Source organism: Oncorhynchus masou, chromosome 5 (genome assembly GCF_036934945.1).
Source record: "Oncorhynchus masou masou isolate Uvic2021 chromosome 5, UVic_Omas_1.1, whole genome shotgun sequence".
Taxonomy (NCBI): Eukaryota; Metazoa; Chordata; class Actinopteri; order Salmoniformes; family Salmonidae; genus Oncorhynchus; species Oncorhynchus masou.
The window spans coordinates 31,187,139-31,213,015 of NC_088216.1; the positions used below are offsets into that span (position 1 = coordinate 31,187,139).

The following is a 25,877-nucleotide window of genomic DNA, read 5'->3' on the forward strand; positions in this document are numbered from 1 at the left end:
AACTGGGAGGGTGTTGTAATGGGGCACAGCCGTCTGGGAGAGAGGTGAGGAGGAGATGGATTCCTATGAAGGGTTCATGGCTCTGTTCAGAGGTATCTTCGATCATCCACTGGAGGGCAGAGAGGGGGTTGAGCACCTACTCCAACTATGGCAGGAGGACCAGACTGCTGCTGAGTACGCCCTCACCTTCCGGACAGTAGCAGCATCCAGCGGATGGAATGAACCGGCACTTCATACGCTATTCACTTCGTACGCTATTCAGAAGAGGACTGCGCGAGCAGGCTGTTTCATCAGGAACTTTAGTACCATCGCTACTCCTCTCCCCTCAAGGGTAGTCCCCATAGGTTGGTGTGGAGTCCAGCAGCTGACGAGGCCTTCCACCTACTGAAGGGATGTTTCACCTCCGCCCCATTGCTCAAACATCCAGATCCCACGATACCCTTTGTGGTGGAGGTGGATGCTTCAGAGGTGGGCGTGGGGGCAGTTCTGTCTCAACGACAAGGTAATCCACAAAAATTGTATCCTTGTGCGTATTACTCTAAGAAACTGTCCCCTGCAGAGAGGAATTACGACATCGGTGATTGAGAGCTCCTGGCTGTGAAGTTTGCATTAGAGGAGTGGAGACTGGCTGGAGGGCGCCAAGGACCCATTCGTTATCCTCATTGACCATCGGAACCTGGAGTACATACGAACAGCGAGGAAGCTGAATCCACACCAAGCAAGGTGGGCCCTTTTATTTACGAGATTTGACTTCACACTGACCTATCGCCCAGGTTCAAAGAACAACAAAACCGATGCCCTGTCCCGTCTCCATGATTCGGGAGAGGGTCCTGTGATGAATGCCCCCTTCCTCTCGAGTCGTAGCCCCTTCATCTTGAGTTGTACCCCTGTGTTCTGGGATGTAGATGTGGACATTTGCCAGGCTCTGGAGAGGGAGCCTGCACCAACTACCTGTCCTCCTGAGCGCATCTACGTTCCCACAGGGATAATGGATCGGCTGCTGACCTGGGCACACACAGCTGTCGTCGTTGGACATGCAATTATTTCTCATACTACTCAATCTATCTCCGAGAACTATTGGTGGCCTACCTTGGCGCAGGACGTTAGTCGATACGTCAACTCTTGTACAATGTGTGCTCAAACCGAATCCCCCCAGCACGTTCCAGCAGGGAAACTCCTTCCCGTGTGTTGTGGAAATTTCCTTTATTACCAAATCATGAGAGAGCAAACCATACACAGGTCAGAGTTATATTATAAAGTCCATATTTAATTATATGAGCTTCACCATAGCCCTGTGGCTCTCAGATCAATTCAGTGTCTATAAATGAATTCTCTGAGAGTGCTTACCAAACAATTCTTAGTATCATTTATAGCCAAGACACACCCATCTCAACTCACATGACGAATAACAGATCTTAGGAACATTACACAAATATTTTTTTTACTTGAAAGAGGAGTATCCCATAGCTAGATAGCATTAGCTATAAATTATTGCTCAGTTTGGTCTCCTAAACGAAGTTCTCATCTCATTCTTGGTACCACTTAGGACCAAAACATTACCTCATCCAATGGCATATATCAATTGTCAATTCGAGATACTCCCATCTCAAATACACCCCCTCCTGGACAAGCTCACTAAGACAGTGAGACTCTTAGGTCATATACTAAATCAAGATAAGGGCAACCTCAGAGGGGACATACAATAGTTACAGACACATTCCCATATGACCATATGAAGACAAGCCTGACCTCTCCCCTCTCTGGGCCCCTAGTGACTAAGCCCTAGCAGAGAAGGGATAACTGCAAACTACCAACAGTATTATCCAAAAGAAGACATCCTAATGACATATCTCACATAAGCATTATTATGTAAATAAAACATCCTATTTGTGAATGTTACCTAACTAATTCTGATTATTCCCCAATACGTGCCTCAGAATTCCTGTTCTCATCTATCCATTGACTTTGTCACTGATCTCCCATCCTCTGACGGTTTCACCACCATTTTAGTAGTTGTGGATAGAATTTCCAAATCCTGTTGTTTCATCCCTCTCTCTGATCTCCCCACTTCTCTCCAGGTCACTGAGGCACTATTCCAGCAGGTCTTCCGGTATTATGGCCTCCAATTCACCTCACAGGTATGGAGAGCCTTTATGGAGAAGCTCGGGGTTATGGTCAGCCTCACTTCCGGGTATAGGCCTCAGTCTAACGGGCAGGTGGAGAGGATGAACCAGGAGCTGGGGAGGTTCCTGAGGAGTCACCGCCAGGACCAGCAGGGTGAGTGGGCCCGAATTCTTCCATGGGTGGAGTACGCCCATAATTTGTTACGTCACTCTTCCACTGGGCTGACTGCCTTCCAGTGTGTTTTTGGTTTTCAGCCAGCCTTGGCTCCATGGACCCCGGGACAGACCGAAGCTCCTGCGGTGGATGAGTGGTTCAGGCGCGCAGAAGAAGTGTGGAGCAACGCTCAAGTGAGACTCCAGCGCACCGTCCACTGTCAGAAGTAGCAGGCAGACTGCCACAGCAGTGAGACTCCCGTGTTCCATCCTGGGGATCGTGTCTGGCTCTCTACCAGGAACCTCCAACTTCGCCTGCCCTGCAAGAAGTCAAGCCCCCGATTTGTGGGGCTGTTCAAGGTTCTCCGGAGGGTCAACGAGGTGACGTATAGGTTACAGCATCCCAGTGACTACCGTATCTCACCTTCTTTTCATGTCTCCATTCTCAGGCTGGAGGTTCCTGGTCCGCTGACTGATGCTGTCCCCCATGACACCCCTCTGTCCCCTATATTGTCAGATCCCCACTAGACACCCGACGTTGTGGGGGTCGGCTCCAGTATGGCCCAGAGGCGCAGTGTTGGGTTCCGGTGGAGGACATTCTGGATCCCAACATCATCCGTGATATCCATCTTCACTACCCAGACAGGCCCGCTCTCTGTCCTTGGGGCCGTCCCTCTTCCTGCCGCTGGAGCCGTGCATTGGGGGGGGGTTACTGTCACGCCTATTCCTGCTCTTCCTTGCCGGACCTGGCAACTATTGTTACGCACACCTGCGCATCATGAGGCACACCTGGACTCCATTACCTCACTCATTACCTCTCCTTCATCTGGCACTCCCTTTAGGTTAATTCCCCAGATCAGGCCGTCCCTCAATACTGTAAGACCGAGCAAGTAGGAGACTGATCAGAGGCTACCAAGAGTCCAATGACAACGTTGAAAGAGCTTCAGGTTTTTATCGCCAAGACTGGTCAATGTGTGCATGTGACAACAATATCCCAAGCACTCCACAATAGTGGAGGCTGGTGGGGGGAGATATAGGAGGACAGGCTCATTGTAATGCCTGGAAAGGAATAAATGTAACGGTATCAAACATGTGGTAGCATCAAACATATGGAAACCATGTTTGACTCAGTTTCCATTTATTCCATTCCAGACATTACAATGAGCATGTCCTCCTATAGCTCCTCCGACCAGCCTCCTCTGCTCCACAAATCTGGCATGTGTGATAGGGTGGCATTACTCATTATATCCCAACTAAAACTGAACTTTTCGGCCTAAATGCAAAGCGTAATTTTGGCCCAAATCCAACATGGCACATCACCCAAACAATACGGTCCCTACTGTGAAGCATGGTGGTGGAGGCATGCTGTTATGGGGATGTTTCTCATTGTCAAGGACTGTGGCACTCATCAGGGGCCGCATTTATAAATGTTGTGTAAGCACAAAATATACCCTAAAACGTGTGCGCCAGTTCACGCAAAAGTTGGCATTAATAAAAACTGAACTTGATGTAGGCTACGCAGTTTCTAGTGTAGTATAGCATTGCAGGAAGGCAAAAGTAGCCTTATAACATACAGTATAATTTACCAGGTGAACAGACAGTTGATATTTTGCATGGAAGTGCACAGGCTACCACTGTAAGTAGGCCTAATATATAGAAGAAGAAAAAATTAGCAGACAATGTTTCAGAATTTGAGGGTATTGCAGCATATTTAGGTTCGGGAAAAAGTTAATGCAAAACAATATTGAATTCAAACGATAGGTTTACAGGAACACAACAATTTGCAATCGTGTTTGTCTTTCAGATACAGCAAATGTCACTGCAATAGAAAATATTATTTCAGCACCTCTGTCACCCGTGCTCCCTCTCCAGCCTCTAGGTCACCAGGCTGCTCGTTATGGTGCACACCTGTCACCATCGTTATGCGCACCTGTGCGTCATCAGACTCACCTACATTACCTTCCATATGTCACTCCCTTTGGTTCCTTCCCCAGGCGTTATTTTTTTTCAGTTTCATGTCTGTGTGCTGTTTGAGTTTCTTGTTTTGTATTATGTTCCATTTATTTATTAAAACACTCACTCCCTTAACTTGCTTCCCGACTCTCAGCGCACATCATTACAACCTTGAAAGACATTAGATCAAGTTCGCAATTGCTATTTACTTTAGATCCTGTGTTGGCCTAATTACAATACTTCCAAAGTATACAGCAAATAAGGGCGCTATTCTCACCATAAAAGGTGAATGGTGGTTATTATTCAGGCGGAGTCATAATGTTCATTCATGCGCGCACAGTTTTACGACAGATCTGAAACGTGCGTATGTATGATTGTGCGTCGAGTTTATAAATCAATGTTTTTGTGAGTGCAGTCTTTAAAGAAAGTGATATTTAATTACTTTAAAATGGACACAACATTTATAAATAAGACCCCAGGATAGAAGGGAAAATAAATGGAGCAATGTACAGAAAAGCCTTTGAGGAAAACCTGCTGCCCTCTGCAAGAAAGCTGATACTGGGATGGAAGTTCACCTATCAGCATGACAATGACCTGAAGCAAACAGCCAAAGCTACAGTGGTGTGGCTAAGGAATAAAAAGGCGAATGTCCCAGTCAGAGTCCCGACTTAAATCCAATCAACGCTCCCCAAGGAACTTGACAGAGCTTGAACAGTTTTGTGAAGAAGAATGGATGAATATCGCCAACTCCAGGTGTGAAAAGGTGGTAGAGACCTATCCCAACAGACCAAGTATTAACTCAGGGGGGTGGAGACTTATCCAATTATGATACTTCAGTTTTGTATTTTTTATATATCATTTTTTTTTCAGAATAAAAACAAATTCTCCTTAAAAGTGTGGAGTATGGTGTTTAGATAAGTGTGGGGGGATGAACGAAACTCTGGGGCACTGACACAAAATGTAAAAGTTCAAGAGACTTTCTTTAGGCACTGTATGTCTTTGAAACATTAAATCATTCAAAACAGTTAAGAAATGTGGAACAATTTAGTGGATTACTTCATTGGTTAGACAGCACCTGCCTCCTCAGTTTATGCTGCAGACCAATCAGTTTCCACTCTAACTGTTCTCCCAACTCCACAGCATCTTCGGGCAAGTGCTGACTTACCTGTCTGCTGCATCTTCTTGATTAAATGGCATACCGGCTAAATGGTCAGATTCACTGTCAAGTTCCAGGAAAAGCATTCCCAATTCGGGTGGCAAAGGGTCAGAAATGTTCCATGGGAAGTTAAGACCGGGAATTTGGAGAATTTTGCTTACATTCATCAAAAATGTTAGCTTATAACAGTAAACCTTTTTTTGTGGGATACACAAATCATTTCTAGGTCTTGTGGCATATTTTGGTTAAACTATCCCCAATTTAATGGAATTGCAACCCTCTGCATGCACAGTGCATTCTTCCATCACATGCACAACTGATTCTCAAGATCTAACACACTAATGAGATGCTATTGAGCCCACACTATTACACTGTCTGAGCCAAGGATGACATGCTTTCTGGTAAGATTTGATTACAATACTGGGTGGGGTGAATATATTTTATATGACATACATCATTTTTTGTTAACTAGCAAATAATAGCATACAGCAAAGTGGGTTTAAATCATTTCTAACTTGTTAAAATTTCTGCTGGTTAGTTTTTACTACCATGTGGGTTTTTGCTTGCTTGAGCCTGCTAACTGAGGAGTGTTAATTCAACTGTTTCTATACATGTTTAATTAAAAAATATATACAGTATATCCAATGCAAAAAACATCTACATTTAAATGGTATTAATATTCATTTGCAAATAGTTCCATTAATTCCCACATATTCCCATGAATTCCCACAGAATGTTTCCACCTCTGAATATTCCCCAAAATGTGCAACCTTATTCCCAACCCTCATTATCTGATGTGCAATAATATGTCTACTACACCGAGCTGGCCAGTAAAAGAGGAAATGGTCATTTGAATGTCTGACTCACCCTAACATAACTGTCTGGTATGATAAAGACTTCAATAACAATAGATGCAATGAATCCAAGAGATTATTTCATGATTTGGATGTTCAATTGTGTAAATACAATGGCAAAAACACGTACACTACCGTTCCAAAGTTTGGGGTCACTTAGAAATGTCCTTGTTTCCATGAAAACATACATGAAATGAGTAGCAGAATGAATAGGAAATATAGTCAAGAGATTGACAAGGTTATAAATAATGACTTTTAATTGAAATAATAATTGTGGCATTCTAGTTGTCAATCTGTTGAGGCAATCTGAAGAGATTTCACACCATGCGTCCTGAAGTACCTCCCACAAGTTGGATTGGCTTGATGGGTACCATACAGTCAAGCTACACCCACAACAGCTCAATAAGGTTGAGATCCGGTGACTGTGCTGGCCACTCCATTATAGACACAATACCAGCGGACTGCTTTTTCCCTAAATAGTTCTTGCATAGTTTGGAGCTGTGCTTTGGGTCATTGTCCTGTTGTAGGAGGAAATTGGTTCCAATTAAGCGCCGTCCACAGGGTATAGAGGGATAGCCTTCCTTCTTCAAGATCCCTTTTACCCTTCACAAATCTTCCACTTTACCACTACCAAAGCACCCCCAGACCATCACATTGTCCAGCATTTTTTTCATTTTTTCTGCTGATGGACTATAGACATAGTACATATACAGTGGGGCAAAAAAGTATTTAGTCAGCCACCAATTGTGCAAGTTCTCCCACTTAAAAAGATGAGAGAGGCCTGTAATTTTCATCATAGGTACACTTCAACTATGACAGACAAAATGAGAGAATACAAATCCAGAAAATCACATTGTAGGATTTTGAATGAATTTATTTGCAAATTATGGTGGAAAATAAGTATTTGGTCAATAACAAAAGTGTATCTCAATACTTTGTTATATACCCTTTGTTGGCAATGACAGAGGTCAAATGTTTTCTGTAAGTCTTCACAAGGTTTTCACACACTGTTGCTGGTATTTTGGCCCATTCCTCCATGCAGATCTCCTCTAGAGCAGTGATGTTTTGGGGCTGTTGCTGGGCAACACGGACTTTCAACTCCCTCCAAAGATTTTCTATGGGGTTGAGATCTGGAGACTGGCTAGGCCACTCCAGGACCTTGAAATGCTTCTTACAAAGCCACTCCTTCGTTACCCGGGTGGTGTGTTTGGGATCATTGTCATGCTGAAAGACCCAGCCACATTTCATCTTCAATGCCCTTGCTGATGGAAGGAGGTTTTCACTCAAAATCTGACGATACATGGCCCCATTCATTCTTTCCTTTACACGGATCAGTCATCCTGGTCCCTTTGCATAAAAACAGCCCCAAAGCATGATGTTTCCACCCCCATGCTTCACAGTAGGTATGGTGCTCTTTGGATGCAACTCAGCATTCTTTGTCCTCCAAACACGACGAGTTGAGTTTTTACCAAAAAGTTCTATTTTGGTTTCATCTGACCATATGACATTCTCCCAATCTTCTTCTGGATCATCCAAATGCTCTCTAGCAAACTTCAGATGGGCCTGAACATGTACTGGCTAAAGCAGGGGGACACGTTTGGCACTGCAGGATTTGAGTCTCTGGCGGCGTAGTGTGTTACTGATGGTAGGCTTTGTTACTTTGGTCCCAGCTCTCTGCAGGTCATTCACTAGGTCCCCCCGTGTGGTTCTGGGATTTTTTCTCACCGTTCTTGTGATCATTTTGACCCCACGGGGTGAGATCTTGCGTGGAGCCCCAGATCGAGGGAGATTATCAGTGGTCTTGTATGTCTTCCATTTCCTAATAATTGCTCCCTCAGTTGATTTCTTCAAACCAAGCTGCTTACCTATTGCAGATTCAGTCTTCCCAGCCTGGTGCAGGTCTACAATTGTTTCTGGTGTCCTTTGACAGCTCTTTGGTCTTGGCCATAGTGGAGTTTGGAGTGTGAATGTTTGAGGTTGTGGACAGGTGTCTTTTATACTGATAACAAGTTCAAACAGGTGCCATTAATACAGGTAACGAGTGGAGGAGAGAGGAGCCTCTTAAAGAAGAAGGTACAGGTCTGTGAGAGCCAGAAATCTTGCTTGTTTGTAGGTGAGCAAATGCTTATTTTCCACCATAATTTGAAAATAAAGTCATTCAAAATCATACAATGTGATTTTCTGGATTTTTTTTCTTCTCATTTTGTCTGTCATAGTTGAAGTGTACCTATGATGAAAATTACAGGCCTCTCTCATCTTTTTAGGTGGGTCTCCTCACCACGCGCTCTCACCACTGGTGTCCCCCAGGGCTCTGTTCTAGGCCCTCTCCTATTCTCGCTATACACCAAGTCACTTGGCTCTGTCATAACCTGGTCACATGGTCTCTCCTATCATTGCTATGCAGACGACACACAATTAATCTTCTCCTTTCCCCCTTCTGATGACCAGGTGGCGAATCGCATCTCTGCATGTCTGGCAGACATATCAGTGTGGATGACGGATCACCACCTCAAGCTGAACCTCGGCAAGACGGAGCTGCTCTTCCTCCCGGGGAAGGACTGCCCGTTCCATGATCTCGCCATCACGGTTGACAACTCCATTATGTCCTCCTCCCAGAGCGCTAAGAACCTTGGCGTGATCCTGGACAACACCCTGTCGTTCTCAACTAACATCAAGGCGGTGGCCCGTTCCTGTAGGTTCATGCTCTACAACATCCGCAGAGTACGACCCTGCCTCACACAGGAAGCGGCGCAGGTCCTAATCCAGGCACTTGTCATCTCCCGTCTGGATTACTGCAACTCGCTGTTGGCTGGGCTCCCTGCCTGTGCCATTAAACCCCTACAACTCATCCAGAACGCCGCAGCCCGTCTGGTGTTCAACCTTCCCAAGTTCTCTCACGTCACCCCGCTCCTCCGCTCTCTCCACTGGCTTCCAGTTGAAGCTCGCATCCGCTACAAGACCATGGTGCTTGCCTACGGAGCTGTGAGGGGAACGGCACCGCAGTACCTCCAGGCTCTGATCAGGCCCTACACCCAAACAATGGCACTGCGTTCATCCACCTCTGGCCTGCTCGCCTCCCTACCACTGAGGAAGTACAGTTCCCGCTCAGCCCAGTCAAAACTGTTCGCTGCTCTGGCCCCCCAATGGTGGAACAAACTCCCTCACGACGCCAGGACAGCGGAGTCAATCACCACCTTCCGGAGACACCTGAAACCCCACCTCTTTAAGGAATACCTAGGATAGGATAAAGTTATCCTTCTCACCCCCCCTTAAATGATTTAGATGCACTATTGTAAAGTGGCTGTTCCACTGGATGTCATTAGGTGAATTCACCAATTTGTAAGTTGCTCTGGATAAGAGCGTCTGCCAAATGACTTAAATGTTAAATGAGAACTTGCACAATTGGTGGCTGACTAAATACTTTTTTGCCCCACTGTATCATTCTTAGGACATGAAAGGGTCCTGCCACCATTGTAATCTAATCAAGAGTGGATACAGGCGTTATTGGGCATGAACAAGCAGGAAGCCTGGACTGAAGAATAATGGGAGCAGATGACCTGAGGGAAGTAACTTCATTAACGTGTGGAATTGACTCATATGCTGTGTGTGTATAAATACAGAGCCAGTGCTCTGGGAAAGTGTGTGTTCCGCGGACCATCTAGGCTTCTGATATGTTTGTATTAAAAGCCTATATTGAACTCACAAGTTCTTGTAAGTGTTATATTTTGAAACGATGCTCCACGACACTGTGCTAACATAATTGTAAAAGGGTTTTCTAATGATCAATTAACTAACACAATGTGCCATTGGAACACAGGAGTGATGGTTGCTGATAATGGGCCTCTGTACACCTATGTAGATATTCCATAAAAGAAATCTGCCATTTCCAGCTACAATAGTCATTTACAACATCAACAATGTCTACACTGTATTTCTGATCAAATTGATGTTATTTTAATGGACAAAAAATGTGCTTTTCTTTCAAGAACAAGGACATTTCTAAGTGACCCCAAACTTTTGAATGGTAGTGTATATCTCTCTGCAAAAACAGACAGGTAGGTTTTAGTGTACACATTTTCAAGGAAAATAGAGATTTAGCTGAGTAAGTCGAGTTTCAAGGTCCTTGGTGTCCACATCACCAACGAACTATCATGGTCCAAACACACATTGACTCGGTACCGGTACACCCGGTATATAGACTCGTTATTGTTATTTTACTGTGTTAGTTTGTATTATTTTTTACTTTAGTTTATTTAGTAAATATTTTCTTAACTCTTTCTTGCACTGCATTGTTGGTTAAGGGCTTGTAAGTAAGCATTTCACGTTAATATCAACACCTGTTGTGTTTGGCGCATGTGACAAATACAATTTGATCTGACATGTGTGTCATCCCAGTGCATGAGATATGAACTGGATGGAGCTGTGTTGACTACTGTCCTTTTCACACAAAGATCCTAATGAAAGGTGGGACGTTTCAGTTCTCCATAAGTGGGGATCTGACATTTTTGGTTTAAAAATAATTTCAGTGGAAAGCAACCAAGGAGAGCAAATTTGGCCATTTTTGAGATTTCAAATAGATTAGAAAATATCAAATTCCCGGGCTGTGTGGCTCAGCACAGCTTTCAGAAAACCTGCCATTTTAGTGTGTTTGAGGCAAATACTTGCATCTTGATATTATATGGAGTAATAATCTAAAATGTAATCAGCTGTTTTTAAAAATGTAACTATTATCCGATTAAGCAATTTATTTAAAGTAATTTGGTCTGATTACAGTTACTTCATTTTTGTAATCTGATTATGTAATCCCTGTTATGCGTGAGTACCAAAACCTGCTCTTCTCTCACAGTACAATGTCACTGACATTGGAAGACTACCAAGCTCCCTTTGAAACAATATACCCCTTTCCAGACAGAGTGCCTCGTGGCAGATGTTATACATTCTTGAGGAGATTGAATCGCCAAGGGCCAACTCTGATCACTCATCATTTTCACATGATTAGAAAAACATCAGTATAGTGGTATATGTGGTAGGCAAAGACTGGAGGGCAATGTTGTTAAATCAAATCTAATCAAATTTTATTTGTCACATACACATGGTTAGCAGATGTTAATGCGAGTGTAGCGAAATGCTTGTGCTTCTAGTTCCGACAATGCAGTAATAACCAACAAGTAATCTAACTAACAATTCCTAAACTACTGTCTTATACACAGTGTAAGGGGATAAAGAATATGTACAAAAGGATATATGAATGAGTGATGGTACAGAGCAGCATAGGCAAGATACAGTAGATGGTATCGAGTACAGTATATACATATAAGATGAGTATGTAAACAAAGTGGCATAGTTAAAGTGACTAGTGATACATGTATTACATAAGGATGCAGTCGATGATATAGAGTACAGTATATACATATACATATGAGATGAATAATGTAGCGTAAGTAACATTATATAAGGTAGCATTGTTTAAAGTGGCTAGTGATATATTTACATCATTTCCCATCAATTCCCATTATTAAAGTGGCTGGAGTTGAGTCAGTGTTAGTGTGTTGGCAGCAGCCACTCAATGTTAGTGGTGGCTGTTTAACAGTCTGATGGCCTTGAGATAGAAGCTGTTTTTCAGTCTCTCAGTCCCAGCTTTGATGCACCTGTACTGACCTCGCCTTCTGGATGATAGCGGGGTGAACAGGCAGTGGCTCGGGTGGTTGATGTCCTTGATGATCTTTATGGCCTTCCTGTAACATCGGGTGGTGTAGGTGTCCTGGAGGGCAGGTAGTTTGACCCCGGTGATGCGTTGTGCAGACCTCACTACCCTCTGGAGAGCCTTACGGTTGAGGGTGGAGCAGTTGCCGTACCAGGCGGTGATACAGCCCGCCAGGATGCTCTCGATTGTGCATCTGTAGAAGTTTGTGAGTGCTTTTGGTGACAAGCCGAATTTCTTCAGCCTCCTGAGGTTGAAGAGGCGCTGCTGCGCCTTCTTCACGATGCTGTCTGTGTGAGTGGACCAATTCAGTTTGTCTGTGATGTGTATGCCGAGGAACTTAAAACTTGCTACCCTCTCCACTACTGTTCCATCGACGTGGATAGGGGGGTGTTCCCTCTGCTGTTTCCTGAAGTCCACAATCATCTCCTTAGTTTTGTTGACGTTGAGTGTGAGGTTATTTTCCTGGCACCACACTCCGAGGGCCCTCACCTCCTCCCTGTAGGCCGTCTCGTCGTTGTTGGTAATCAAGCCTACCACTGTTGTGTCGTCCGCAAACTTGATGATTGAGTTGGAGGCGTGCGTGGCCATGCAGTCGTGGGTGAACAGGGAGTACAGGAGAGGGCTCAGAACGCACCCTTGTGGGGCCCCAGTGTTGAGGATCAGCGGGGAGGAGATGTTGTTGCCTACCCTCACCACCTGGGGGTGGCCAGTCAGGAAGTCCAGTACCCAGTTGCACAGGGCGGGGTCGAGACCCAGGGTCTCGAGCTTGATGACGAGCTTGGAGGGTACTATGGTGTTGAATGCCGAGCTGTAGTCGATGAACAGCATTCTCACATAGGTATTCCTCTTGTCCAGATGGGTTAGGGCAGTGTGCAGTGTGGTTGAGATTGCATCGTCTGTGGACCTATTTGGGCGGTAAGCAGATTGGAGTGGGTCTAGTGTGTCAGGTAGGGTGGAGGTGATATGGTCCTTGACTAGTCTCTCAAAGCACTTCATGATGACGGAAGTGAGTGCTACGGGGCGGTAGTCGTTTAGCTCAGTTACCTTAGCTTTCTTGGGAACAGGAACAATGGTGGCCCTCTTGAAGCATGTGGGAACAGCAGACTGGTATAGGGATTGATTGAATATGTCCGTAAACACACCAGCCAGCTGGTCTGCGCATGCTCTGAGGGCGCGGCTGGGGATGCCGTCTGGGCCTGCAGCCTTGCGAGGGTTAACACGTTTAAATGTTTTACTCACCTCGGCTGCAGTGAAGGAGAGACCGCATGTTTCCGTTGCAGGCCGTGTCAGTGGCACTGTATTGTCCTCAAAGCGGGCAAAAAAGTTATTTAGTCTGCCTGGGAGCAAGACATCCTGGTCTGTGACTGGGCTGGGCTTGTACATGTAAGTTATCCTTTACTTTAAAAAAACAATTACAAAAAATATGTATATCATGTAAACATTCCTTAGGTTTAAAAAAAAAAATAATAATCTTGGTGATGTTTCACACTCAAATAATAGTAGTGCAGAGAAGTTACATACAAACTACTTACATAAAGCAGCAAGATCATGACCCTTCTCAGATTCAACAGTGACTGAAACATGAGAGACTCCCGTTGTTTTAAAGGGGAGGAGTTGGGAGTAGTAAGTGTGCCTCTCCCATTCACACACGTCTCACACCAGCATACACAGATGGAGGCTACTCGATCTTGACAGAGTGGAGACCGTGGAAGCGTTGCTGGACACGAGGACCTGAAGGAAGAGAAAGTGAAGAAAGGAGAGAAGGAGAGGGGGATAATAATGGAGTGCAAGGAGAATGTGATCCGCTACCTCAGCTGGGGGTTCATTGTCGGTGCGGTGGCGTATCTCCTTCAGCAGACCAGGACCCAGACCCCGTATGGACGCTACGTGACCTCGGATGGGACCCCAGGGAGAACCTGCCCTGCCAAGCTGGCCTGGTTCCTCCAGGAACTGCCTTCTTTCCTGGTGCCCATGCTCCTTCTGCTCTCCACTGACACACAACCCAGCCTGGGCAAAGACCTTCTTCTCTGGACCTTCTGTCTGCACTACTTCCAAAGGTATGTGTACACATTAGATTGGTCCCCGATCTGTAAGTATACAAATGTGATGAAATAAATTATTCTCTCTACTATTATTCTTCACATTTGTAAAATTAAGTGTTGATCCTAACTGACCTAAAACAGGACATTTTTACTAGGATTAAATGTCAGGAATTGTGAAAACTGAGTTTAAATGTATTTGGCTAAGGTTGGTGGCAAGAATTTGGTATAATTTAAATTGAAAAACTAAGTGTTAAGTCAAGTGTAGTTTTTTGTAGCAGTTTTATAAACCATGTGCCATGGAATTGGTACATCAAAAATAAACCTCCCATTTATTTTGCAGCCTGTATATAGCTCAGCTGTCCATTTTTTTGTCCTCAGATGAAACTGGTTTATTTTTCTATTTATGCCAGTTCCTTTCAGACAATTTGTATCTTTAATATACAGCAGGCAAACAAGTTCCCTACCTTCTCCCCTTTCCACTTGCCTCCTGGTAAATTTGGATTGAGCAGATATTCCCATATATTTTCGATATCTGCATATGTGACATAACTCCTCCATTTCTATTCATAATAGAATTAATAAATATTATAAAAATGTTTTAAAAATTCCATCATGTTTTTTTATTAATCATGAATTATATTTGAGTTTAACCATAACATTTGTTGTATTATTTGTTCTATCTTTTCTGGAGGATAAAACTGAAATTATAACCAGCTTTGTATGGCTTGTTTAAGAAAGTGTAACGAGTGCGCTGAGAGTCGGGAAGCAAGTTCATGGAGTGAGAGTTTTAATAAATAAAAGAAACAATTAACACAAAACACAAACAACGCACCAACATGAAAACAGAGTCAATAACACCTGAGGAAAGAACCAAGGGGAGTGACAGATATACGGAAGATAATCAAGGAGGTGAGGAAGTCTCGGTGAGTGTCATGAGGCGCAGGTGCACGAGACGATGGTGACAGGTGTGCGGGATAATCAGCAGCCTGATGACCTAGAGGCTGGGGAGGGAGTATACGTGACAGAAAGGGCAATACTTTAAACTAAATTTCATTTTCAATTAGTCGGAAATGAAAAGTTGTAATCTGTATAAAGGCAAAAAAAATCAATTTTTGAACAAAAAACATTTCTTAATAATCTACTGGAGAACCATTTTGGGTTTAAGTATAACTTATGTATGAGTGAAGCTTTTAGTGAGAGGTTTAAAGCTTTAATATTTAATAATTTTAACCCCCCAAACTGGCGCGGCAGGAAGCCTACTGGTTAGAGTGTTAGACTAGTAACCCAAAGGTTGCAAGATCGAATCCCCGAGCTGACAAGGTAAAAATCTGTCATTCTGCCCCTGAACAAGGCAGTTAACACACTGTTCCTAGGCCATCATTGAAAATAAGACGTTGGTCTTAACTGACTTGCCTAGTTAAATAAAGGTAAAATATAAATAGGCACATTTAATTTAGTCTGGCTAAGCATTCCAAATAAAATTAAATATTTTTTGCTCATATGATTTTAAAAATGAATCATCTGGAGTAGGCAATGCCATTAGTAAGTAAATCCTACTGTTGTCTGATCTCTTATATAGTCAAAACCTGTGGAGAACACTCAACGGAGACCGGGTGTGAACATATTTACATGGTAGGGAATTGAACGTGCATCAAATTCACAACTGCCCTTAAACCAGGTTAGCACACCTACATGAATGTATGTTAGTCACCATCTTCTGCCATATCAAACTTTACTCAACAGGGTCATGTCCAGTATGGAGAAAATGTTTCGAAACGGGGAGGTAATACCTGAACTTGTCCAATAAGAAACAATATTTTTAGTTATTTTGCAATATTACTTTCCCCACTGAACATGACCCTGGGCTTTGAGATGAGCCACCAAGCACATAAGCCCTTACCTGGAGTTCACTCAAAAAACAGGAGAGAAAGGAGCAGAAGTCAGAACAGAAGTGCCCCTGGATGTAACTAAAATCCTGTTCCACCGTTTACTAGTGTTACAGGGAATGGGAAGTATGTATGTAGATTGACTAGAGGCTCAGGGTGTAAGGAGAAGGGATGGGAACCGTTAAACAGTACCCACTCGATCAGTATAGGGCACAACTTTGTAGTTGCAGATAGAAATGTAATGAAGAGATGACGTGATCCCTTATTCTACTTGTTACAGGAGAATGTTTGTTCTACATAATCTATTTCTATCTACGCTAAGAAACACAGCCCTGCATGGCATTCCAGGTACTCACAGTTTGTACACAGCGGTGCTATATTAATATCTTTGACTTGATTTCTTTAATCAATATTTTTCTGTTTTTTTTACAAGAACGTTCATCTACTCCTTGCTGACCAAAGGCCGCCCTTCCCCTCTCTACATTGTCTTCTCTGCGTTAGTCTTCTGTTCAGTCAACGGTTTTCTCCAAGGCCACTACATGCTCCACTGTGCCAAGTACGATGACACGTGGCAGACCGACATTCGTCTAGGCACCGGTAAGTGAGACCTGAGATCCAAGCGGAAATGGTTTAGCAGTCTTTTCCCAGCCCTTATTCAGAATATTACAGTGCCTGGATGATGTTCACAGACATTTGGCAGTCATTTGGTATCCTATGTCAAAGCCCTAAATAAATGCAATAGATTTATTTACAAAGTAATGTAATTTCAACCTTTAAAGGATAACATTTGATAACTGCTAGAGCTACTGTAGATTAAGTCTGAGATCATTTAAAAAAAATGTAATTGGTTAGGAAAACACACAACAGGAAAAGCAGCCGTGCAGTCTGGGAGACTCTAATCTGGCCAGAGAACTTCGAGGCTTTCAGCCTGGAACTGTGACAAAACAAGTTTGCATTTGCTTCCTCCTTGCCAATGTTCTGTGTTTATTGGTCATTTAATGAGGCTAGATTCTTCAAAACATGCATTTCTTGGTCCCAGCAGGATATGGGACAATATTCTTCCACAAGAATAGAAATAATGATTTGTTGACAGTCTGAGTTTAGGGTTGCATTGTTCAAGCTTCTGCCAGCATGAAAGCTTTTAACAGCTCATACATTTGATTTTTTTATAGAACTAGAATTTGGTTTGCAATAAGCACCCGTATTGTTTTTTTTTCAGGTTTGCTGATGTTTTTCCTGGGAATGGCCATCAACATTCACAGCGACCACATTCTTCTAAATTTAAGAAAACCCGGAGAGGTTGTTTACAAGATTCCAAAAGGTACAAGATGGAATTCTGGTTAACAGATGTCCAGCAGTGTTTCGGCATATGTTCCAGTCTTGTGAAACAATAGCAAAAACGTGGATCTTTAGCCAAATAACCATGTTCTGTACTCTTTACTTAGCCACTGTCCACACAACCCATGTGATGATAAACAGAACAAGCAGAGCATATTCAGAACATTCTGGTGTCAATGTGACCTTTTGCATTTATCTCTACTTTCTTTTGCTTTGTAAGGGCTATCTATGCCTGTGCTGATCGAAAGATGTTTAAAGGCCCAGTGCAGTCAAAATGCATTTTTTCTGTGTTTTTTATCATACTGTACAACAGCTAATGACACTAACACTATAAAGTATGAAGTGTAAGTGTGAAAAAAACAACTATTTCCTGATAATTGCTGGTTTTGGCTTTCCATGGTGACATCACCATGTGCTAAATTGGTTAATATACATTGCCTTGCGAAAGTATTCGGCCCCCTTGAACTTTGCGACCTTTTGCCATATTTCAGGCTTCAAACATAAAGATATAAAACTGTATTTTTTTGTGAAGAATCAACAACAAGTGGGACACAATCATGAAGTGGAACGACATTTATTGGATATTTCAAACTTTTTTAACAAATCAAAAACTGAAAAATTGGGTGTGCAAAATTATTCAGCCCCCTGAAGTTAATACTTTGTTGCGCCACCTTTTGCTGCGATTACAGCTGTAAGTCGCTTGGGGTATGTCTCTATCAGTTTTGCACATCGAGAGACTGACATTTTTTCCCATTCCTCCTTGCAAAACAGCTCGAGCTCAGTGAGGTTGGATGGAGAGCATTTGTGAACAGCAGTTTTCAGTTCTTTCCACAGATTCTCGATTGGATTCAGGTCTGGACTTTGACTTGGCCATTCTAACACCTGGATATGTTTATTTTTGAACCATTCCATTGTAAATTTTGCTTTATGTTTTGGATCATTGTCTTGTTGGAAGACAAATCTCCGTCCCAGTCTCAGGTCTTTTGCAGACTCCATCAGGTTTTCTTCCAGAATGGTCCTGTCCTGTATTGGCTCCATCCATCTTCCCATCAATTTTAACCATCTTCCCTGTCCCTGCTGAAGAAAAGCAGGCCCAAACCATGATGCTGCCACCACCATGTTTGACAGTGGGATGGTGTGTTCAGGGTGATGAGCTGTGTTGCTTTTACGCCAAACATAACGTTTTGCATTGTTGCCAAAAAGTTCAATTTTGGTTTCATCTGACCAGAGCACCTTCTTCCACATGTTTGGTGTGTCTCCCAGGTGGCTTGTGGCAAACTTTAAATGACACTTTTTATGGATATCTTTAAGAAATGGCTTTCTTCTTGCCACTCTTCCATAAAGGCCAGATTTGTGCAATATACGACTGATTGTTGTCCTATGGACAGAGTCTCCCACCTCAGCTGTAGATCTCTGCAGTTCATCCAGAGTGATCATGGGCCTCTTGGCTGCATCTCTGATCAGTCTTCTCCTTGTATGAGCTGAAAGTTTAGAGGGACGGCCAGGTCTTGGTAGATTTGCAGTGGTCTGATACTCCTTCCATTTCAATATCTGGATAAGAGCGTCTGCCAAATGACTTAAATGTAAATGTATTATCGCTTGCACAGTGCTCCTTGGGATGTTTAAAGCTTGGGAAATCTTTTTGTATCCAAATCCGGCTTTAAACTTCTTCACAACAGTATCTTGGACCTGCCTGGTGTGTTCCTTGTTCTTCATGATGCTCTCTGCGCTTTTAACGGACCTCTGAGACTATCACAGTGCAGGTGCATTTATACGGAGACTTGATTACACACAGGTGGATTGTATTTATCGTCATTAGTCATTTAGGTCAACATTGGATCATTCAGAGATCCTCACTGAACTTCTGGAGAGAGGTTGCTGCACTGAAAGTAAAGGGGCTGAATAATTTTGCACGCCCAATTTTTCAGTTTTTGATTTGTTAAAAAAGTTTGAAATATCCAATAAATGTTGTTCCACTTCATGATTGTGTCCCACTTGTTGTTGATCCTTCACAAAAAAATACAGTTTTATATCTTTATGTTTGAAGCCTGAAATGTGGTAAAAGGTCGCAAAGTTCAAGGGGGCCGAATACTTTCGCAAGGCACTGTACCAATAACAGAGTTCCAAACCTCTCTGCCAATAACAGCTCCCCACTCAGACAGTCCTGGCAAAATTCTAGATTGAGACAGATTTTTTGTTGCTGCTAAAAAGCTGTTTTTGCCCATTTGATTAGAAATTCTATTACAGTAATGTACTTAATTGTTACCCAGAAACTTCTGCATTGGGCCTTTAATTGTTAATGTAATCACCAGGGTCATAGAAGATTTCGAGCAACGTACACAAGGCATTCAAAGTTTGGCCAAGAAGCTTCAGACACAGGAAGCAAACATTCCAGCTTTCTGGGCCATTACTTAACGGAAAGGTTCAAAAGGAACATCTTGCAACTATTATCAGAACCATGCGGAAAAAGCTGGAGAAAAGTGAAACAGAAAAGGCCACAGCAGATCTGTTTTCACCCACTTTCGGGTTGAATTAACTAGCCAAGTAGTATATTCAAACAATGGATCCCTTGACATAGGGTGCTGGGTCAAGAAAAATGTAACAGATATGAAGTAGGGTCTGAAAAGGTCAGGGATTGAAATGTTGTGAACTACTTTTAAGGTATGAGTGTACAGACCCTACTTCATTACTACAGTACTGAAATAACTGTCTGACACTTTATATTCCAGGGGGAATGTTTGAGTATGTCTCCGGAGCAAACTTCTTTGGAGAGATTCTGGAGTGGTGCGGGTATGCCCTAGCAACGTGGTCCCTGACGACGTTCTCCTTTGCCCTTTTCACCATGTGCTCGATTGGACCGCGGGCCTACCACCACCACAGGTACTGACAGTTCCAACCTCAAGAGCCTTCTGTAATCTCTTCATGCTCATACTCATACACTGATACACCCGTGTTCACTGGTATTGATACAACTATAGATCTTTCAGCAAAGCAATGAGCTGTCTTGTTGGCATTTTACAATGGAAAAGCATGGTAGTAGGATTCCTTCAATCTGACACTGTATTCTCTTTCAGGTACTACCAAGAGAAGTTTGAAGACTACCCTCGGTCGAGGAAAGCTGTGATACCTTTCATATTATAAGAAGAACAGCAAACCAGAGAAGCCTTAATAAATGGACTGACCTAGCTAAAATCATTAGTCATAGCCATGATATTGGCATTTACTGAACTCTGAAATCAAATTGATTTATATAGCCCGTCTTACATCAGCTGATATCTCAAAGTGCTGTACCGAAACCCAGCCTAAAACCCCAAAACAGCAAGCAATGCAGGTGTAGAAGCACGGTGGCTAGGAAAAACTCCAGAGAAAGGCCAAAACCTAGGAAGAAACCTAGAGAGGAACCAGGCTATGAGGGGTGGCCAGTCCTCTTCTGGCTGTGCCCGGTGGAGATTATAACAGAACATGGCCAAGATGTTCAAATGCTCATATATGACCAGCATGGTCAAATAATAATAATCACAGTAATTGTCGAGGGTGCAACAAGTCAGCACCTCAGGAGTAAATGTCTGATGGCTTTTCATAGCCGATCATTAAGAGTATCTCTACCGCTCCTGCTGTCTCTAGAGTTGAAAACAGCAGGTCTGGTACAGGTAGCACGTCCGGTGAACAGGTCAGGGTTCCATAGCCGCTTGTCCTATATTGCGCTTTTCTGTGGAGCCCATTTGACCAGGCTTTAGCTTTCAGTAACTAGACATATTGAACCTATCATCTCATTGTACTCAGAGCTATCATATTCCACCCTTGCAGCAACATATCTGTAATGCCATACTCCAAAATACTTGGGAGGAATGAATTATGTGGCAGCATTTATCATGGTCAAAGCTCAATGAAGGATAAGGAATTCAAGGTGCAGAGAAATGTGGGTGGTGGGTAGGTATTGAAAGAATAACATATTTTATGTTGAAAGGGATGACTGACAGCCTTTTCTTCTTTGTGCAAAAAGGTATCTCTTGGACAGATGAGCTAATTCACTTTTGGAAAGGCTCATTGAATCTCTGCTTATTTACCTTAGGTCTGGAAAAAAAAACGTGGTCTGTTTGTTTTTCTTATGCAGCTTATCAAATAATATGTGATTAATAACTGCTGCATATGCAATTATACTTTTTAATTTCACGCTTGCTTGGTTAGATAAGTCCAAAGGCAATGTCATCCTTCATTAGGTGGGACAAAGGCTCAGCTACTGGAAAGCATGTAACTTGAATATCTGGCTATGCAGTGACATTCATCAATCAAGTACCAGAGAAATGGTAAACATTGCCACCCTCGGGAACTAGTCGAGCTAGTGCCTCACTGAGGTTCTTGACAGACAAGCTTAAAAGTACGTGTTATGACATGACAGTAGTTGTAATCCTCTTATTCTAACCCTAGATGGCAGTATAAGCTTTTCCACGTGAGTATCATGTTTTAGAGAGCGCAACAACATGATAGTCCACTAAAAGCAGACATTGGCCACATTAATATTTCAATCCAAGGTGGCTTTTTAATTTCCTTCATTTGGCACTGATCTGGAGAAAGAGCAGTGCTGATGACGGAAACGATGAAACTCTTTCCACCTTACTGATCCAGCCGAGCTGTATTGCGCTGGCCTGGTTACGCATTCACCGTCGTTTTCTGGAACCATGCTGGAAAGGAGCATGTGAAAATAAAATCTCTGAACCAGCACAGTACAGTTTGGGTCAGCACGATAAAGTGAAAACAGCTTTAAAGATGTTGAAGATGGAATGTGTTAAGAATGGAGGTCCCAATATTGACTTGCTTAGTTAAAGGTTAAATAAAAAAATATTGCACTCAATTGCGATGGTACTGAAGCCCACTCCTTGGTCTAATTAAATATCAGCTCAAATTTTGTTTCAATGGAAAGAATCAAATGTTTGCTTTCATGACTGACATTTTAAATGTAACCGATTATGTGATGTCTGTCTGTAAAGTGTCTTGAAATGCAGCTCTGATCTTCCCTGGGTGAAACATGTTCATTCTCCGCACACTTGTTAGCAAGTTACTCTGCAGTTTGACTTATTGTGAAATTCATAGTTTAATTTGATCTCTACCAGAGGAATAACATTTGCAGCTAATCAAGCACAGGTAATTACATCATTATCTTGAGTTCAGAATTCAATTCCATTTACTCCACACGTGAGTCGTTAAAAATATAGTAGTCCACTGGCAAAACGCCTCACCACCAGTCACTCCTGGGAATCCTTCTCTTTCAGTGACATCTCAGAGCAAGCGACGCTTCTCATAGCCCTCTGCATGAGCCAGGTGGTTAAATGGATGCCAAGAAAGGATCCCCCAACCACCCACAGCCAGTTCTTCCTCAACCAGCCTCATAGTCTCAGTCCATTATATAGCCTAGTAGATGTTGTCCTTTCTGAAGGATGTGTACGTCACTGGAACTAAAGAGAGAAAAATGAAGATGCAAGATACTTGTGGTTCCCTACCATGTCAACTCAGAAAGAAGGTGATCTACACAACTGAAGGATGTGTCACTTTAAATATGTTTAGGCTACAACAAGACCTTGACACGCCTTAGATTACATCAAGAATGATAGGATGATAATCATGATTCATGACATGGGGCGGCAGGGTTACTAGCGTTGGACTAGTAACCGGAAGGTTGCAAGTTCAAGCCCCCGAGCTGACAAGGTACAAATCTGTCGTTCTGCCCCTGAACAGGCAGTTAACCCACTGTTCCTAGGCTGTCTTTGAAAATAACAATTGGATCTTAACTGACTTGCCTAGTTAAATAAAGGTCAAATAAATGATTAATGACAAAACAATAATAAAGAGCTCCAACATGCTTACCTCACTCTCCTTCACCAGCTGCAATGCCTTGGCAGGGGCTAGAGGTGGCGAAACATATGCCACAATGCCTGGTTCGGGAACATAGTCCTGTTGAGTCTTGTGTAGTGCAGGGTGAGACTTGACATTGTACCAACCCCAGTGTATGAGTCCAAGGCTCGTGCCCATAACAATCAAGACTATGTAATTATTCCAGATAGTCTGCAATCCCATGATTGAAAGGCACTTGGCTCAACTATAACCACAAGCAGAAGGAAAACATGTATGTCAAGGAGCATTGATTTCTTAATGCATTATAACCTGCTATTCAGTCAAACTGTGGACTTTTTTTAAAAGGGTGTCATGTCCCGTGCATTTATTTTCTCTTGACAGTTTTCAGTTGTTCAACCAGTCAGTCATCAAATTGCAATATAGCATGAGTAACTGTCTTGCTTGGGTTAGACTTGCCATTTGAGTCATTTAAGAACAAGGCTATTCTCTGCCATAGCACAGCTAGCTAGCCAAGTTATGTACAGCTTTTGCTAGTGAAACAGCTGCCTTTTGATACATTCAGAGATCATTAATTCATAATGCTTCATACATACAATGACACACATTTTTCATGTTGTGGCCTTCAGTAATGTCGTATTTCACCAAATGTAAAAGCTGACAGGCTAACTGAAAGTTTGGTAACAAGTGGCTTGGTTTAGCTAGCTAGCTCTCACCATCAGAATTAGCTCTTTCTCGTACGCCCACCATTTCTGGGTCCTCGCAACATTGTCGACTTGAAGATGTCTCAACATGAGCTAATTGTGCATTGTGGATAATATCAGCAAAGAGAATCAACCTCTCTTATATACATATTAGAAAATTACATGTTTTCACTGAAAACGAATTTTCCACTCAATATTTGAAACAAACGTTTTTAAAAGGATCTAGTAATTATGCAGGCAATATTTTAGCCACCTAGTGGTTAAGAGCGTTGGGCCCATAGAGAATGATAGAGGCCTTTAGTGGCCAAAATACAATTTTTGCATGGGCAATAACACTGAGGGCTGCCATCATTTTAACGAGGTCAACTGTGTGGGACTTCCAACTTCATTGGCTGTTCCCTCCTGGTGACCTTGTTGGAGTCATGTGCACCTGGGTCATCAGGAGGGATCAGCCAATCGTGAAGAAGAAAATGGACTACTTCAAAATGGAGTTAGTCTCAATGGCAGTGCCCATGCTGTCACAGAGGCCATAGTGGCTGGGATACGTGAATGAGGCCTCTTTCCATCTCTATGGTTGGGCCAGTAACTGAAAGCTCACTGGTTTATGTGAAATATCTGTTGATGTACCCTTGAGCAAGGCACTTTACCATATTTGCTCCTATAAGTCGCTCTGGATAAGAGTGTCTACTAAATGACTACAATTTTAATGTAAACAACATTTGTTTGCAACTTTGCCAGGACGGGAAACTGTGTTCCTGTGTTTTCACAATGTCATGTTGAAGTGGTAAGCAGAAGATATGTTTATTTGGCTGGTTAAATGTTGACAATTCATCATTGTTACATTAATAAACACCTCCCTCTGAAGCTCTCTAAAATTGATTAGAAGTTTGGGCCAGCAGAGGGAGCTGTCTGCCTGTGTAATTCTTACCAGATGGATTGCTCTCTCTCTCTCTCTCTCTCTCTCTCTCTCTCTCTCTCTCTCTCTCTCTCTCTCTCTCTCTCTCTCTCTCTCTCTCTCTCTCTCTCTCTCTCTCTCTCTCTCTCTCTCTCTCTCTCTCTCTCTCTGTCTCTGTCTCTCTCTCGCTAACATGGTTAATTGGCCTACTCAACAATGTCAACAGACCACAAACTGCATGGAAACCAAAAAATAGAGTGGAATCCAGAACCAGTTCTTTTCTGTCTACTACTATCCAATCTGAACACAAAATGTAATGTAAAGAGAAGGTGTAGCTATGCAGAAGATGCTGTATATAGAGCTGCATTGTGGTCAGCCATCATTGGACAGGAATGTAGAAGGATCAAGGCCTGGAAGGTGATGAGCAGCAGCGTCATGGCCTGTCTGTGCAGCACAACAGTTGGACAGTAATGCTCTTGTGACACGGGGTAGAAAGATAAGGTTCGGTGGCTCGAACTGGAGATGATGCAGACCAGATACTGACAGAGGATTAGTGTGGAATGAATGAGGAGGCATCTGCTATAGCCTGAACTTGGACGAGGATGAGTGAAGAGGAGAAGGAGTCACTTGAAGTTGACGACTCCCCCATTTCTTTTTGGATCAGATTCAAGATTGCAGACTCACAGAATTGTTGTGATTATTTCTCTGATTGGGACAGTTGGAAACGTGGGTATAAGCACAACAACTAATTACTTCAAAGCATTATATATGATCTCATAATAATGCGTTAGCCTATACAGTACATGTTGGCATTATTTTAAGTGTTACCAAATAACCTATTCAGTTATACCTAAAGCTAACAATATGTGAAAAAAGCGAAGTATGTACTAAATCAGAGATGGGCATCTCCATTCCTTGGGGGCCTGATTGGTGTCACACTTTTACCCCGGCCCCTGCTAACACACCTGACTCCAATAATCAACTAATCAGAAAAAATGTTACCTAGGGACACTGCATCAAGTGGGGTTCTGGTTAGTTACAATGTGGTTGGGAACAAAAGGTGCAGCAGTACAATGAAGAAGTTGGCCTTAAGTGGCCAGTGATAGCTGAGCCTCTATCAGTCATAATAGTCCCAACTCCCTGTGCACCACAGTATACATCACTTCTTATGAGAACCAGGAACTAAAGCCACGTTGGCCCATTTAAAGGCTGTGAGAAATGG

General features: G+C 42.9%; 1 protein-coding gene and 1 long non-coding RNA gene across 3 annotated transcripts; one reads left to right on the top strand and one right to left on the bottom strand.

Annotated features, from left to right (window-relative positions):
• The first annotated feature begins 13,595 nt into the window (after positions 1 to 13,595).
• LOC135539415 (3-oxo-5-alpha-steroid 4-dehydrogenase 2-like) lies at positions 13,596 to 22,061 on the top strand. The gene is made up of 5 exons (XM_064965290.1): positions 13,596 to 14,000; positions 16,305 to 16,468; positions 17,091 to 17,192; positions 19,939 to 20,089; positions 20,284 to 22,061. Exons 1-5 carry the CDS (start codon positions 13,723 to 13,725, stop codon positions 20,348 to 20,350), a joined length of 762 nt encoding a protein of 253 aa, XP_064821362.1. The 5' UTR covers positions 13,596 to 13,722; the 3' UTR covers positions 20,351 to 22,061.
• Positions 22,062 to 22,282: 221 nt separating this feature from the next.
• Positions 22,283 to 23,829, bottom strand: LOC135539416 (uncharacterized). 2 transcript variants are annotated; one of them, XR_010455615.1, is made up of 3 exons: positions 23,773 to 23,829; positions 23,072 to 23,139; positions 22,283 to 22,662 (listed from the first exon to the last, which is right to left on the bottom strand). It is a non-coding gene; the product is annotated as an uncharacterized LOC135539416 (long non-coding RNA). The 2 variants fall into 2 exon arrangements; XR_010455616.1 differs by having other exon boundaries at positions 23,072 to 23,303; positions 23,773 to 23,818.
• Between the last annotated feature and the right edge of the window lie 2,048 nt (positions 23,830 to 25,877).

Coding starts and splice junctions, on each gene's coding strand:
- LOC135539415 (XM_064965290.1), top strand. CDS start 13,723: ATGGAGTGCAAGGAGAATGTGATCCGCTACCTCAGCTGGGGGTTCATT. Junction 17,193..19,938: donor TGTTTACAAGATTCCAAAAG/GTACAAGATGGA, acceptor TTTATATTCCAG/GGGGAATGTTTGAGTATGTC. Junction 20,090..20,283: donor CGGGCCTACCACCACCACAG/GTACTGACAGTT, acceptor ATTCTCTTTCAG/GTACTACCAAGAGAAGTTTG.